The sequence below is a fragment of the Mastigoproctus giganteus genome, chromosome 9 (genome assembly GCF_048544385.1).
Source record: "Mastigoproctus giganteus isolate SK-2022 chromosome 9, ASM4854438v1, whole genome shotgun sequence".
NCBI classification, from domain to species: Eukaryota; Metazoa; Arthropoda; class Arachnida; order Uropygi; family Thelyphonidae; genus Mastigoproctus; species Mastigoproctus giganteus.
Genome location: NC_143583.1, coordinates 51648218 through 51664695, shown reverse-complemented (window position 1 = coordinate 51664695; position 16478 = coordinate 51648218). Strand labels below are relative to the sequence as shown.

Below are 16478 nucleotides of genomic sequence, written 5' to 3'. Positions count from 1 at the left end.
GTACATTTGGGTGTTAAAAGACAGGATGGCCGGGTGCATTGTCAAGAATCAGAAGAACTTTAAACTCGAGACCTTTCAAATTCATATAACGTCTGACTTCTGGGACAAAACATTTGTTGAACCATTCTGTAAAGATAGTAGTGGTCACCCAGGCCTTCTTGTTTGCCATACAGTGAACAGGCAGTTTATTGATATCTACACCTTTCATTGAACGTGGGTTTAGGGCTCGATTTACCAGCAGTGGTTTCAACATACGATCTCCTGAAGCGTTGTAGAAAAATAATAAGGTCACACAATCCTTAGCTACCTTAAAACCACCAACAGTTTTCTGCGATTTGGCTACATACGTTCTGTTCGGCATTTGTTTCCATAAGAAACCAGTTTCATCTGCATTCCACACTTGATCAGGAGTGTATCCTCCATCTTCAATAATTTTTGCAAGTTCCTGCGGGAATACTTTAGCAGCCGATTCATCTGCAGATGCAGTTTCACCTTTAATTTTTATATTATGAAGAGCATTCCTTTTAAGAAACCCTGTCATCCAACCTGTACTCCAGAAAATTCATACTTTCTGTTTAACTGAGATGAAGTGCTTGGCTCCTTTTCTTTAATCTGTCTGTAAATTCTTAGTGCTGTTTGCTTGATGGCATTTCCATCTACTGGTACTCGTTTTTGTGACTGATCCTCTATCCATATTACCAGAGCCTTTTCCATTTTTTCCTTGGCAATATCTCTTGTATACGATGATGAATTAACACTTACTTTTGTTCCAGAACATACCGACTTCCTAATTGCAGCTTCATTTTTCTTAATAGTTCTTACGGTAGCTTCATGTACACCAAAATGCTTTCCTACAGACGTAGCCCCTTGTCCAGTTGCAAGATGATCTAAAATTTGAATTTTAAGTTCCAAAGAAATCGCTTTCCTTTGCATTTTGGTAATAGACGAATTATTCAACATTATATAAGGGCTACAGAAAAATATCTCAGTTATAATTAATAAAAAAAGGTATGAAAAATTTGTAACCTTCCAATTTATTGACTATCGGCAAAATTAATAAATTTATATGTGCACAAATTTCACTAAAGATTTTTCACTTTGAAATAGAGCTTACTACTAAATGTCTTCCGAAGATACAATGCACGAATACCGTAGATATGCAAAAAATTCAAAACGTTGATGATTCATTGATACCTAGACGTACACACTGGTAAACAAAAGCACGCGTTTCAAAACACACACACTAGCTGTTATCCAATCTATTGGTGCGTGTAATATAGAAATCATACTAATATGCCACAAATAAAAAAAATTTTCTTAGAATTTAGGCAAAAAAAAAATTATAGAAATCGTGTTAAATCAAATTCGTGTAAAAAAAGTTCGTGCAAAAACAGAATCAGGTGTATAATATTTACAGTAGTTCCTGACTTTACGAGTTATTTCGTTTCTAGCGCGCACTCGTAAAGGGAATTTATTTCCCATAGGCATAATATTAAAAATAGGGGTTATGTTACCAACAAACTGAAACAATGAAATTAGTTAGCTAATTAGTTTATGTTTAAATAATGACTGATTTATTCAAATAAATGAAAATGTAGCCTGTAAAATCAAGCAAATTATAATAATAGAGAAATTATTTATGACTTGCAAATGTTAAAGAATGTTTATTCATCATCATCGACTAAATGCACACTCATTATTGGCTCAGCACTCGTTTGTTTGTTGCATAAGGAGTTGCCTTCTTCAGAAATGCTTCAAGAAGCATTTGTTTCAAAGATAATCTTCTCTTTTGTTTATAAATTTCAATAGCATGCATAAGCATTTTTTAACGGAACACACAAATTGCAACTAACACGATTTGTGCGGAGTAACAAGTTTCAAAGCTTAAAAAAAAAAAAAAAAAAAAAGGAAGAGAATATTCTGAAAATTTATTTGTTTTTTTATACAATTGAAGATGTCAGTGAAGGGGAACACATTTCACCATAATAATGTAAAAAACCACACAATTCCAGCTATTGGTATTTTCGCAAATGCAAGAAGATCGAGTTTAATACCCGTTTATAATTGCTTGTAACTATAACGTGTAGTATAATTTCAGAAACAGAAACGCCCAATAAACCGGAAAGTGCAAATTGTTTTTATTGTTTTATGGTCGTGACCTCCAGAAATGTGCTTTAGAAGAATATCACAAAGCGGTTCAAAATTGGTTCTTATAGCAGAACATATGATAACGATGAAATTATAGTGCATATTAATGATTTAAATTGGTAACTAATACAATTTATACTATAAAAACAATATTTTAGAGAGTTACATAGCAAAAATTTCATTTTCCAAGGTTGTGGAACTAATTACCAAAAAAACATGATATTTTCACGATACGATAGTGTCTCTGGAACGGATTAATATTATAAAGTGGGGTACACTGTATTGTATAACATTCCTTTTTTGCAATTAATATTCATATTTCCAATTTGTTCCGGGTAAAATAATGGAGTCACTGGTTAAAGATGCATTGCAGGATCACCTAGACAAGACTGCAGCAATGATTCAGACACAGCTCGGTTTGTTAAGGGAAAGTCTTGTCTGACAAATTTGATAGGATATTATGATGTGGTTACAAAGGAACTGGATGCAAAAAATAATTTTGATATCATATTTGGATTTCAGGAAAGCTTCTGACACTGTTACGCATAGAAGACTATTGTACAAATTGGAGCAGAATGGTATTAAGGGTAAGTTGCTACAACTGATAAAAGGATGGTTGAGTGGGAGAAGACAGAGGGTGGCAATTAATGGGTGCTGTTCTTCGTGGACTAATGTTATTAGTGGAGTCCCACAGGGTTCGGTGTTGGGTCCTCTGTTATTTTGTATATTTATCAATGATATTGATGAAGGTATATCAGGCTTAGTGTTGAAGTTTGCAGATGATACAAAGGTTGGCAGGGTTGTTAATGACAGTAATGGCAGTGTGCTACTGCAACAAGATCTAGATAATTTGGGCAGATGGGCTAAGAAGTGGCAACTAAAGTTTAACCTTGACAAATGCAAAGTACTGCATATGGGTAGCAGTAACCCAAGAGAAAAGTACCAACTGTGTGGTACTACACTTAAGGTGGTAGAAAATAAAAAAGTCCTGGGAGTAATTGTGCAGTCAGATATGAAGTTTTTTTTTTTTTTTTGGTAGTTGTTGGCGCATAGGCTTCTGTGGCCATAATGCACCTCCCAAGGTTTTTGCAGTACTTTGATCCAAGCCCGAGGCGGGAATTGAACCAGCGACCTTTGGGTTGCCAGGCAGGCACTTTACCCACCCGGCTAGCCCGGTCGGCAGATATGAAGTTTTCTGAGCAAAACAGACAGGCTGCCAGGGCAGGTCATGGGGTTCTGTCAATGATATATAGGAATTTTGCTAGCAGGGAAAAGGAGGTGATTGTCCCTCTGTATAAGGCAATGGTCAGGCCACGCCTTGAGTACTGCGTACAGGTCTGGAAGCCTCATTTTTGGAAGGATGTAGATTTGCTTGAGTGTGTACAGAGAAGGGCAACAAGATTGGTGACGGGAATGAAGGGATCCTCTTACCAAGACAGGCTTAAGTTCTGCAAATTGCAGTGACTGGAGACTAGGCACCTGCTTGGTGATCTGATTGAGGTGTATAAGGCCTTGAATGGGTTGAGCACGCTGAATTCTGATGGGATCCTTCCACTTGTTCAGATTACGAACCTAAGGGGGCATAAAATCAAATTAAGAAAAGACAGATGTAGAATAGATGTGCGGAAATTTGCCTTTAGCCAGCGAGTGGTTAATTGCTGGAATAAACTTCCATCCGTCGTTGTGGAAGTTGATAGGGTGAATAAATTTAAGGAGGAACTGGACAGGCATTTGGAGGGAATGGTGTGATTTTTTTTTTTTTTGGCTGATGCTGCATAAGCTCATACACTTGCTTTCTTGCATCACATGCCACTACTACTACTACTATTTTGTTGATACTTGGGAAAAAAAAAAAAAAAAAAACTCTTAAAGCGGGACCGGCCTGTATTTATTTATTATTATTATTATTTTTTTTCCCCTCAGTGTGATAAGCTGCTGAAAGGGGAATACGAAAACTGACATGTATTACTTGAAACCTCAAAACTCAGTAGAAAAATGGTTATAGTATTATAAGGAAAGCATGCACAGTTTTCCTATACAGTAAAAAAAACTCTGATTATCCAACCCTTCATAAACCATACCTACACCTTAATGTTATTTAATTTGTTGCCTTCTCAGCATCATTATTTGTTTTATTATTTTCCAGAAATAAGTTTTGTCAGTTTTCATAAAAGACAAAACAACAGATATTACATTATGTATTTGTATATAAATATACTTTCGATACACAATGCCCGAACTTCCCTACATCTCATGCAGTTATTTTCATTGAAATAATAGTAAAGTGTTACACTGTTTTTCTCTACTCTATATTGCTCTTTTTGTTAAATGTCGACTGACTAAAAAGTGTCATTTTTTATTTATGGGAAATTAGAACCAAGATATGCAAAAATAATTTGAACTAAATTAAAAAATATATAAATAAATACATATACAGGTAGCCTTGATTTACACTGGGGTTAAGTTCTTGGGGGAACAGGTGCAAATGGATAGATATACAGTATGTACCAAAAAAAAAAAAAAAAAAAACGGTAAAATTTTGACACTTTTGGGAGACCTTGTTATTACAAAACGTGAAAATTTAGGTCCTTTGAACTTTGTATTAACAAGATTCCACTGTATATTTGGTTCACTTTTATATATTGCATAATCATAATAAATTATGAGTTTAGGAACATATTCCTTTATAAAAAAATACCTTTACACTGATTTAGTTTACACCCTGCATTTCCGAAATATATCCTCAGTGAAAACCAGGGTCTAACTGCAAATTGGAGCGCCTCAGTAGCCAGGTGGGAAGAAGCAGCAGTGCGTAGCACACACTTCTTGATTAGACCGGGGTTCGAGCCCGTCACCACCAAATACGGAGGATGCGGAAAGGTCAGGGAATGACCACCGCATATCCTGGAGCAATATGGCCTTAGTTGCTAATGCTCCTAAAAACCAAACAACAACAAACAACAATTGCAAATTGGTGACTTGCTTCAATATATTTTGAAGGTGGTCCTTCAGCAAACATTAGCCACAACAATACTATTCATTCCTTTCGGCTTTTAAGCATGCTCACATCTGGTGAGTATGGGCTTGGCACACCAAGGGTCCTGAGCTGGATATCATCATTCTTCTCTTTCTTGGTGATTCCTTTCTACTTCTCTCTCTCTCAGGTATGAAGAGAGAGAGAAGGAATTTTTTTTTTTTTGGCTGGTGCAACTTATGTCTCAGGCTTTCTTGCACCACATGGCTAATAATAATAATAGTAATAATAATTTCATTTATAACTGATATTTTATATTTTGATATTATAATTGATATTTTTCATTTCCTTTTCTACCTCAACATTAGAAGTTAATTCACAATTGACTCTATAAGTCTTTTTCTCTTCTTCAGTGGTGTATTCAACTCCTTTCAAATGAAAAAGAATTTTCCTTTTCCTTTTTTTTATTTTAACTCCACCATTAACACCTTTGATTACCTTTATAATAGTTTTATCCCCCTCTCTTCTGAGACTTTTTAACAGTTAACCCTAGGGGCTCATATCTGGTAAGCATGGGCTTGGCACACCTAGGGTCCTGAGCTGGATATCTTCATTCTTCTCTTTCTTGGTGATTCTCCTTCTACTTCTGATTCTTGTTCTCCCTCCCTCCTCCCGTGTCTTTCGCTGGGTAATTCAGAAATTTTTTTTTGGTGGTGCAGCATAAGCCTCAGGCTTCCTTGTACTATATGGTTAATTATTAATACAATACAAAATTTTATTTTCATCAAAAGAATTTGTTTACAATAAATGAACTTGTTAAGAAAAGTAAACTTCTTGACAACAAGTTGTAATTCTTCATATACAACAGTTTTTCCATACAAATTTGTTATCTAACAGAAAAGATAATGAAATCACAACACATAGTACATTCTGCACTGCAAACAGAGATAGTAATTTATCTGCATAGCAACTCTAATCTACTGTATCATTGAGTATCAAAAATTTTCTTATTAGGAATTTTAATTTGGAGATAAGATAACTTCTGAGCCTGAAATCAACACTAGCCAAACAAGTTGTTTATTAATTCATTGTGTGCCTATCTCCAGATCTATTTAGTACCCTAGGAAAAACAATTGCTTTTGGGTTCCTTAAATTATGTGAGAAATTCTTTTGCAGATTCTACACTTACTAAATAGTGTTAAGATTTTTCAAGATTAAATTTAACTTCAGTTTTTGAACTGGATAAAGTATTTTATATTTCAACACAAATTGCTTTCTCTTATTCAGGTCATTCCAAAAGTTTATCCCCATTAAAAGTCTCAAAATCCTGTTAATTAAGTTGTTTATTTCAGTTATATTTGCTCTTGCCTATACATTTACTAAATAATTGAGTTGGGAGTCCACTGATGCATAATATAAGGTAACTTTTGTTCTGATTTAACTTATTCTTAATGTAGCAAAAAACGTACACAAAATCTCATTTTTTTTGTACAAATTTGTTATATGAATTGCCTAACTTAGACTACAGTCAATCCATTACCCAAGGTAAAAATGATTTGAAACTTCTACCACAGTTTAACATTTGCAATTCTGGAAATTCTGATCATGTAGGCATTCATGTTTATGTAATTTAATAGAAGGATGACTATCCAAGATTTGATGAGGTCTAATTAACAAAAATTTTGTTTTTTCAAAGCTTAGGGCTAATTTATTATCATGCAACCAAATTTGTAATGTAAATCTGTAGTCATTTTTATTAAGTTCTTTCTAATTATATATAAAATTATATCATCTGCATACATTTTCATAAAGGAGTTCTAATTACTTTGAATATGTCATTTATACAGATATTGAACATGATTGGCCTTGCACGAGTGCCTGAGGTACTCCTCTCTTTACATTATATGATTTTCCCTTTGTATTTTTTACTTCAACTATTATTTTTCTTTTGGTTAAATAACATACTAAGAATTGATTGATTCTTTCCCTAATACCATATTTCAGTAAAAGCATATGACTTAATTGATATCCGACCAATATTGGGATATCAATTAAGTCATATGCTTTGGTCAAATCTATAAATAAAATCATTATAAAGTTATTGTTGTTTTAATGTAAGTTAAAAGAATCTACTAAATCTCTAATGTCTGTGTGCTCTTACCCCTCTAATGTGAGAATAAAGAGTTGTTTAGCAGTCCATATTGATGGAAGTATTTGCTAATATGGGAAAAAAATATAATTTTCTATTATCTGATTTATAACTGACTGTATTGTTATTGGTCTATAATTGCAAAAGATCCATTTTTATACATTGGAATTACCTTAAATGAAAGCAAATTAGTAGGATAGCTTCCTGACTCAACATCCATGCTATAAGCTCCACCAAGAGAACTGTTCTTTATTTCTCTTCACGTTGGTTACTGTAATACAGTCCAGTCTGTAAGATTTCTTGTTCTTCAACTGTTCTATAATCTTAAGAATCTCAGTATATTGTGGAGCTCCAGATCACCGAAGAATTCAGCAAGGATATTAGGATATGGAATTTGGTCTTGACAAATGCAAGACCCACTAATTACGTCAGGGAAAATTAGTCAACCGAAACTACTAGATGCAGAGTGGCAAAGAGATCAAAGCCATGGCAAAGGGAGAGGCCTACAAATACTTGGGGATGATGCAGGCTCAGCAGTTACAGCACAAGGAAATCAAGGCCTACCTGACCGAAAAATACCATCAGAGCCTCAGAAGACTGCTGACAGCAAAGCTGAACAGAGGGAACACAGTTAGAGCCATAAACACCTATGCAGTCCCAGTGCTAACATACCCCTTCGGGGTCATAGTTTGGACTAACACCGAGCTGTAGGATAGCATGAGAAAGACAAGGACAATGATGACCAAGAACCGCCAACACCACCCAAAGTCAGCAGTGGAGAGAGTGACAATTGCCTAGGAAGAAGGAGGAAGGGGCCTGATAGACCTCATTGAGCAACAGAAGACAGCGATAGCTAACCTAAAAAATTACTTTCAGAAACACACAGCAGCACTCCACCAGGCGATATGGAAGACAGACAAACAGTATACCCCCCCCCCCAACCAAGAGGTACAAACGAAGCTAGAAAGTTGGGCAGAGAAGACACTCCATGGCAGACACTACAATGATCTCCATCAGGGTCACATAGATAAAACTGCTTCCAATGCATGGCTCACAAGTGGAACGCTCTTCCTCGAGACTGAAGGATTCATGCTTGCCATCGAAGATCAGGTAATCAACACCAGGAACTATAGAAAATACATCGCCAAGGAGCCTGGAGTGTTAGATGACACATGTCGACGATGCCACCTGGACTCAGAAATGATCCAACACGTTACTGTGGGATGAAGGGGATCACCCAGACTGAGTACACTCATAGAAACAACCAGGTAGCCAGGATAATACATCAGAAGCTAGCGAGGAAATACCAGTTGATTGAAGAAGACGTACCGTACTACAAGTACGAACCCCCAGGCAGTACTAGAGACCCCAACCCACAAGCTGTACTGGGACCAAGCCATAATAACGGATAGGACAATCCCGCACAACAGACCGGACATAATCCCTGTGGACAAGAAGGAAAAGGCTACCTATCTGACTGCATTGTGATACCCAACACTGGTAACCTGCAGAAAACCCATGGGGGAAAAAATCAGGAAGTACATGAACCTAAGACAGGATCAAAGAGATATGGCATAGGCAACAAGTAATGACCATCCCGATCATCGTGTCAACCACAGGTATGGTGCCAAAGACCCTACATAACAGCCTAGCAGCAATAGGTGTCCCAGCGAACACCTACAAGGAACTCCAGTAAGTCGCAATCCTGAACACCTGTAGGATTGTCAGAGAGTTCCTTGAGCAACAGTAACCAGACGGGTATTGCTACCCTGTGTACTTGGTAGCAATACCCGTTATGAGGTGGAACCCCCAATCAGGGAGAAATTAATATAAGAGCAGCAACAACAATAACAATAATAATGTGCCAAAACCATTTTCTAACTTCCTAATAACTTTTACTCATGTACGTCCCAAAATTTTATTTAATCTACCTTCAGATATCTTAACCTCTTAAAACTATTTATTCAAAAAAAGATTAAGTAGCTTCATTAACCATTAAATTTTCTTCAGTCCACCATAGTGTACTGAATATCCTGTCTTTAGGGACTTTCTCATATACTTCTTTTGCAAAGTTGAGAGAAACAAATAAAATTTAGTGTGAATATTAAATAACCAAATATTAGAATAATTAAAGTGGACAATTAGACATGAGAATAAACAATAAATAAAGCAAGAAGTGCAGCATGCCAATAAATCAAAATCATTTAGAGAAAAAGAGAAATGAAACAAACGAGAAATTAGCTGTACAAGATGCAGTTTTTAACTGCATTTTAAAACCTTAAACCCCTCAATATGAGGGGTTTAAGGTTTTAAAATTTAAAAATAGAATCTTGCTAGGCACCTTGCAGATGCCTAGCAAGATTCTATAACTTCTATAACTATATTGGAATTTGCAGAAATGAAGCTTTTCTTGGTAAGAGCACTCTTTTGTTACCCTCAATAATCTTATTGCCCTTCTCTGGATCATTCCAGCAGATCTCCTTCACATAAGGCATCAAAGAGACCTGTATGCAGCCTAATCATTGCCTTACACAACGAGGTAATGAGAATTGCCCATTGATAATTCATGCATAGGCAGTCCTTGCTTTGCATGGTAGTGCAGGACCATAAAAATGACTGTGCAAGCTGAAACCATAAAAAGTGATCTTAATAATCAATGGGAAAAATTACGATTGTTCCGTGACCTTTAAAAATTTTTGCCAAAACATTAAAAACTCTTACTGTCAGTTTATAAATGTATGAAAAAAAAAGGCAAAAGGAAATGAAAAAAAAAATGAGTAAAACTAATATTTATTTATTACACTGTAATTTAAAACATTAGAAAAATTCAGAATTAATGTGTTTTATTTCTTTGTAAAAAACTTATTAAGAGTAGATTGAGCAGTATTTGATGTCTTCTTCTCATCATATAACTTACGATAGGAAGCGAGCATCTTTTCTATGCCTTGGCGAATTGTCATACGCCTTTAAGTTTGGATCAGCTTCTAACATTTTATCCTTTGCACTCTCAATGTCATGAAGTATTTCTGAGAGTTCCTTTAATGTGAAGTTTTTTGCCAGTGCCACTTTCTCTGGAATATCTTTATCCTTTTTGTCACAACCACTTTCCTCATTTATGTCAATAAGTTTGCCTTCACTAAGTTCCTCTGGATGCATATCTAGAGTCTCTCGAACGGCAGCAGTGTCAACATTCCCAAAGTCAGCTATTTCTTCTATAACTTCATTTACATCTGATTCAAATCCTGCAAAGTTATTTGCACAGTGCGGTAAAAGTCTCTGCCATACTGCACACATATTACTTGCTCTTACTTCCTGCCATGATGCTTGAATGTTTTCAATTGCATGCTTTATGTCATATTTCTTCCAAAACTCAGCTAAAGAAATTGCATGATCTCCAGTTGTAACGTCAATAGCCTGTCCGAAAGTCCATATAAGATAATATGCTTTAAAAGTTGAAATAATTCCCTGGTCTGTTGGCTGGATTAATGAAGTGTTTGGTGGTGAAAAGCAAATTTTCACCTCTTCTTTCAAGTTCCCAAGAGAACCGGGGTGACCTGGAGCATTATCCAACAGTAGTAGTAGTGCTATGTATATAAAGTGCTTAGCATCATAATACACAGCCTTTTCTGAATAAACAGAAAATTTTTAAGGTGGCATCGTTTTAGGTTATATCTCATATTGTGATCACAATATGAGATATAACCTAAAACGATGCCACCTTAAAAATTTTCTGTTTATTCAGAAAAGGCTGTGTATTATGATGCTAAGCACTTTATATACATAGTCTAAATTTGTTCGCAGCTTGAGGCTCTAGCCCTAAATGCGCCTTAGTAGTAGTGCTTTAAAAGTTAAATTATTTTGCCTACATTGTCTCTCTACTGTTGGACAAAAATACGATTGAAAGTCTTTAAACAATGTTATTGTAACCCTTGACCTTTTATTGCATGCCAAATGACAGGTAGAAATGTTTTGTTATGATTTTTTAATGCTTTGGGATTCTCAGATCTATACATAAGCATAGATTTTAATTTAAAGTCACCCTCTGTGCTGCCTCCTAATAAAAGAGTTAATCTATCTTTCATTCCTTTATGGCCACTTTGCGATCCTATGTATTTCGTCCCATAAGTTCTTGATGAGGTTGCCTTCCAAAAAAGATCTGTCTCATCAGCATTAAATATTTGACAATCATCATAACCACCTGCCTTTAACTAATCCTTGGAATCTGGGTGCAAATTTCACAGCAGCATCCTTATCTGTGCTAGCAGCTTCACCAGATAGCTTAAAATTAATCAGTTCATGCTGACTTCTGAAACAATGAAACCAACCTTTACTGGCAGTAAAAGGTTCTTCTTCAGTCTCCATGTAATTACTGTTTTCTTTCAATGTGGCAACTAACTTCAATGCTTTGGTCTGAATGCTAGCCAAACTGATTGGGATTTGAATTTTTTTTTAATTTTTTATTACAGTCCAAAGTATAAGTAAATGCTCCATTTCAACCATAAGCAGCTTTCTGTTCCTGGTGCAATTTAAACTAAAAGATGTTGAAGCAACTTTACCTTGTTTTTTATATTCATCGGACTTTTTCAATATGGTTCGTACTGTAGTTTCATGCAGGCTTAGATTCTGTCTTATCTTCGCTTTACTGTCGCCAGTTTCAAATTGTCTAATCACATCCAATTTCACTTTTCATTTCTTTGTTGCACTTTCATCTTTGTTGGCCAATTCCCTCTTCCGATCATCTGTTTTTGTAAAATGTCATGTAGGTTTATTACTGAGAGACAAGGAGGCAATACAACTACACATGCTATGATGTCTATGCTTGAGCTGAATAACAGATGCGCAGTGACCAATCACCGATGACCAACCAGACTTTGAAAGAAATAACGTGATTGGTCATTAATCATGATGCGCATATATTATTCAGTAATTTGTGGACTGAAGAGCTAGCAGTAAAGTTTTTACTTTACGCAATTAAAGTTAATATACTGTGGTAAATGAAATTTGAACCACGGGGGGACTGGTGTTATTTATTAAAAAACAGTAACTGAAATTTGTGCATATCGGAACCGCACAAAGCGAGGACTGCCTGTCTGCGCTGCTCAGAGAACTTCATATCTGACTGCACAATTACCCCCAGGCCTTTTCATTTTCCACTACCCTGAGTATAATACCACACAATTAGTAAGATAATCTGGGATTACTAATAGCCATATGTAGCACTTTGCATTTGTCAACATTAAACTTCAACTGCCATTCCTCAGCCCTAATGTTTCTATATCTTGTTGCAGTAGCATAAGTTGTTTACTGTCATTAACCACCCAGCCAATCTTCGTATCATGTAAACTTTAACATTAAGCCTAATATTGATATACCTTCATGAATATCACTAATGAATATAGAAAACGATAATGGGACCAGCACTGAACCCTGGGGACACCACTAATAATATTATTCCATAAAGAGCAGTGTCCAATGATAACCACAGTCTGTCTTCTTCCACTACCACCCTTTATCCATAGCAGTATGCTTACCTTCAATGCCACCCTGCTCCAATTTTTACAGCAATATTTAATGTGCAACAGTATCAAAAGCTTTTCTGAAATCCACTCCATGTATATGATATTTTTTGCATTCAGTTCCCCAGTTATTGCATCATAGGGATGATGTACCTGAGTGGTTAGGAGTGAGATGCAGTAACACATGCACTTTGAGTAGACTGTGGTTCAACACTGACTGCTAAATACAATTAACAATTGTATTCATGATTTACTGTAAACTCTCCTGACCTTTTTTTTGGTCAGGCAAGATGACTCCTTAACAAATCCATGTTGTGACTGCAGTATAATTGTATTTATGTCTACATGGTCTCAGGGCCTATCTTTGGAGTATTTGGACCCTAGGCAAAATATGCTCTTGGGCCCCTACACCTCACTTTAATAATTAGAAAAAATTAACACTATAATCCAAAATTAGGAATACAGTCAATATAAAAATGTAAAGCAAATAAATTTGCATATATTTCCTTAGAAATATATGCAAATCTGAACGTATTGGTGGTATGTACCTTTTGACCAGAAGCTACAACATTGAAATTTAAAAGTATATTTTATTTGCAAATTTTTTACAGAGCATGAGTGCTCGTGCTTGTTGTTATCAGTATTAGTATTAGCAATGGCCGCATGGTCTCACATTACTTATTTAGCCAGTGACTTCATTATTTTCTCTAGAATAGAATTTAAGCTAACAGGTCTGTAATTATACATATCACCTTTTGTTCCCCTTTGTGAATTGGGATATTCATTTGCACATCTCCAGTGCATAGAGATTTCCATTGAATCCAAAGTTGCTCTCATAATTATGGCTAAAGGCTCCCTTAATAATTGGATACATCAAATCAGCCACGGGCACCTTTTTTTTTATGTTTATCTTCAACAATTTCTCTTCAACTTTCCGCTCAGTTATCACAAAATTATTTAGCTCCATCTTAGAGTTGATAAACTTTTGGCATCCCCTTCTTTAAAGAATTCCTCATGTGTGAATATAGATGAAAAATACCTATTCAGTTTTTCAGCCACCTGAGCAGGATCATCAACAGTTAAGCCATTGATATCAAGTGGGTAATGTGATTCATTCCCTTTCTTATAGTATTTACATAAGTAAAGAAATCTTTGATGCTTTTCTTCACATCCTTTACCAAAGATTTCTCACAATCTGCCTTAGCTTGCCTAACCTCTTTTGTGACTTGATTGCAGACTTGTTTATATTTACCACAGGCTTCTGTATCACTTGAAAATTTATTCGCATCCCACGCATTTTTCTTCTCTGCCATGAGCCGTGTTAGTTCATCTGACATGCATTTAAGTCTAAGCCATGCACAGTAATTTTAGGTGGCATAAAAAGACTTGTAGCTTCTATGATTACTTCTTGATTGTATTCCATTTAGAATTTCCTTTTGGTAACATCATTATTTGATTGTACTGTATAGAATTTAAAAACTGTCTGTGACTTTATGAAAGCAAAAGCCCTTCCCTTTATTTGTGATGGTAATTACATCTTTAAGTAAATCTCACATAGATACACTGTGATTACACTCACCTAGTGTTTTCTTATCTGCAGATTCTCAATGTATAAAGAATCTGCTGATAATAAAAACAACATTATTACTCTCTCTTGTCGCCTCTCTAACATGCTGTTGCTGTAGAAAACAGTTTCCGCTAAATCCATAAAAGTCTTGCTAATTTGTGGCCGACAAACCCATAAGTTCCAGTATCTGGAAAGTTAAAATCCCCGATTATAAAACATTCTGATTTCCTGGCCCATTCTATTTCTCTGTACAGTTGTTTATTATACTCTTCCCAGTTGCCTCTGCCTGCAGCTGATGCCAATCTATCAGTCTACATATTTGGGCTAATGCATATCAAATAAAATTAAGTCACGCAAGATTATGCAGAAAGTATGTAGAAAGCATGGGAGAAGGGAGACTGCCTTACCTAAACAGACATTTTAAACAAAAATGAATAGCAATATGTGGCAGAGCCCCAAGTGGAAGGTGGATTGACAAAGAATTCACTTTCCTCTTGGGTCTGCCTTATCATTTACAGATAACAAAAGTAAATATTATTTTTCATACAAATGTTTCCTTTCCATCTTCATCATCATTACATAACTGTAATCCAAATCTGTTATAAACATGGGGATGTCTTCTGGAAAGCTTATGATAGTTCAGAATGCTTGACTGGTACTATAATGACCAGTACTCCCTCCCATGGGTATTTTGTGATTTGGTTGATGGTCATGATAATGATGATGAAAAGAAAAACGTCTGTATGAAAAGTAATTCCTTTAAGAAAATTTCCTGTATAATAAGTTACCTCTTGAATTTGAATCATGATCAGATAAGAGCTGCTGCTGTTGTTGTTGTTGCTGCTGCTGCTGCTGTTGTTGTTGTTGTTGTTGTTGTTGTTGCTGCTGCTGCGGTGTTTCCCTTAGTATATTCTGTGGCTGATTTACAGTAAACTGTTGGTTCTGAAGCTTTTCCATTTGTTCGCGTTGCTGAAAACTTTCACTGAAAGGGTTGTTGTCATCCTAATAACACAAATAGATTTGAACAAAAATGCAAGAATTTGTCATATATTTTAAACTTATACAAATATAACAGAGCCTAGCACTAAATCCCAATCCAGAATTTCCCTAATTAAGCTTTTTTTTTTTTTTTTTTTGTAACATTATAACATTTTGAAGTATATACTTTGAAAGTATTTGTAGACCTAATCAAAGGTGAATTTAACTTTTCTAATTATTTATAATAATTCATAACACAATTTATCAAGACTGTAAATCTTGCTTTTATATTATGCAATTTTAAATCATTATATTAAGATTTGGCACTGTAATGAGTCATGCTTACATCTTCCTTTCTTTCACCACTCCTTAGAATAGTCTGAAAATATTAGGTTCATAATTTTTTTATTTTTCCATTGTTGTTGGTGTTGTTTTTTAGATCAAACTGTATGTTGAATAAGTGGCCAACCTGTGGTATGCATGGCACTCACTCTTGTTAGTGGCACACCAACTGGATGTGAAAATGTAAAAAATCGGAAATGAAGATACAATTCAAATTTCAAGGTGATGTAAACCACTTTATATTTACCCAACAATAACATATAATTCTGATTATATAAGATTTCCAGAAATTTTTAGGGTACAGATGAATTTTAAATCACAGATTTAAAGTTTGCCAATCACTACAAACAGTAGTATAGTGTATGTCAGATGAATGGCAACGCCTGGAATGTCAGTTCAAATCTGCCATGTTTCTCTGTGGTGATACAGATTCTGTAGAATTAGGCCAATGTGCAGGTATAGTGTTGTTTGTGTAATTATGTAGTACCATGTTGTTTGAACTGCCAGACACCAGGAACACTATTTCCCAGCTTTCCTGGGAAGTGGAGAGCCAGGCCTCTACAACCACTGTCTGTCCAGGAAAGGCAATATATCCCGCATTTGCTGGAGGTAGTACTATACCAGTGAGTGCCATTAGATTAAATTTTCTTTAATTTTAATCCAATCAAGGGGAACTTGTTTAGACATAGATAAACTCAAATAGTTAAACAAAAGCATCACTCAGCTATTTGCAACAAATGAAATTATACAAATAGTCATTCAAACTGTTTGAAACAAAATAAATTATACAGAGATACAAAACTA

At 35.4% G+C, this 16478-nt stretch overlaps 1 protein-coding gene across 5 annotated transcripts in view; it reads right to left on the bottom strand.

Moving 5' to 3' along the window:
• LOC150080216 (histone-lysine N-methyltransferase 2C-like) overlaps positions 1 to 16478 on the bottom strand; it is a 1301638-nt gene that overhangs the window by 549753 nt on the left and 735407 nt on the right. For all 5 annotated transcript variants that reach the window (XM_090381514.1, XM_090381519.1, XM_090381517.1 and 2 more), the window contains one exon: positions 15143 to 15356. In XM_090381514.1, the coding sequence (XP_090237640.1) occupies positions 15143 to 15356 (214 nt within the window). The remainder of the gene's footprint in view (positions 1 to 15142; positions 15357 to 16478) is intronic.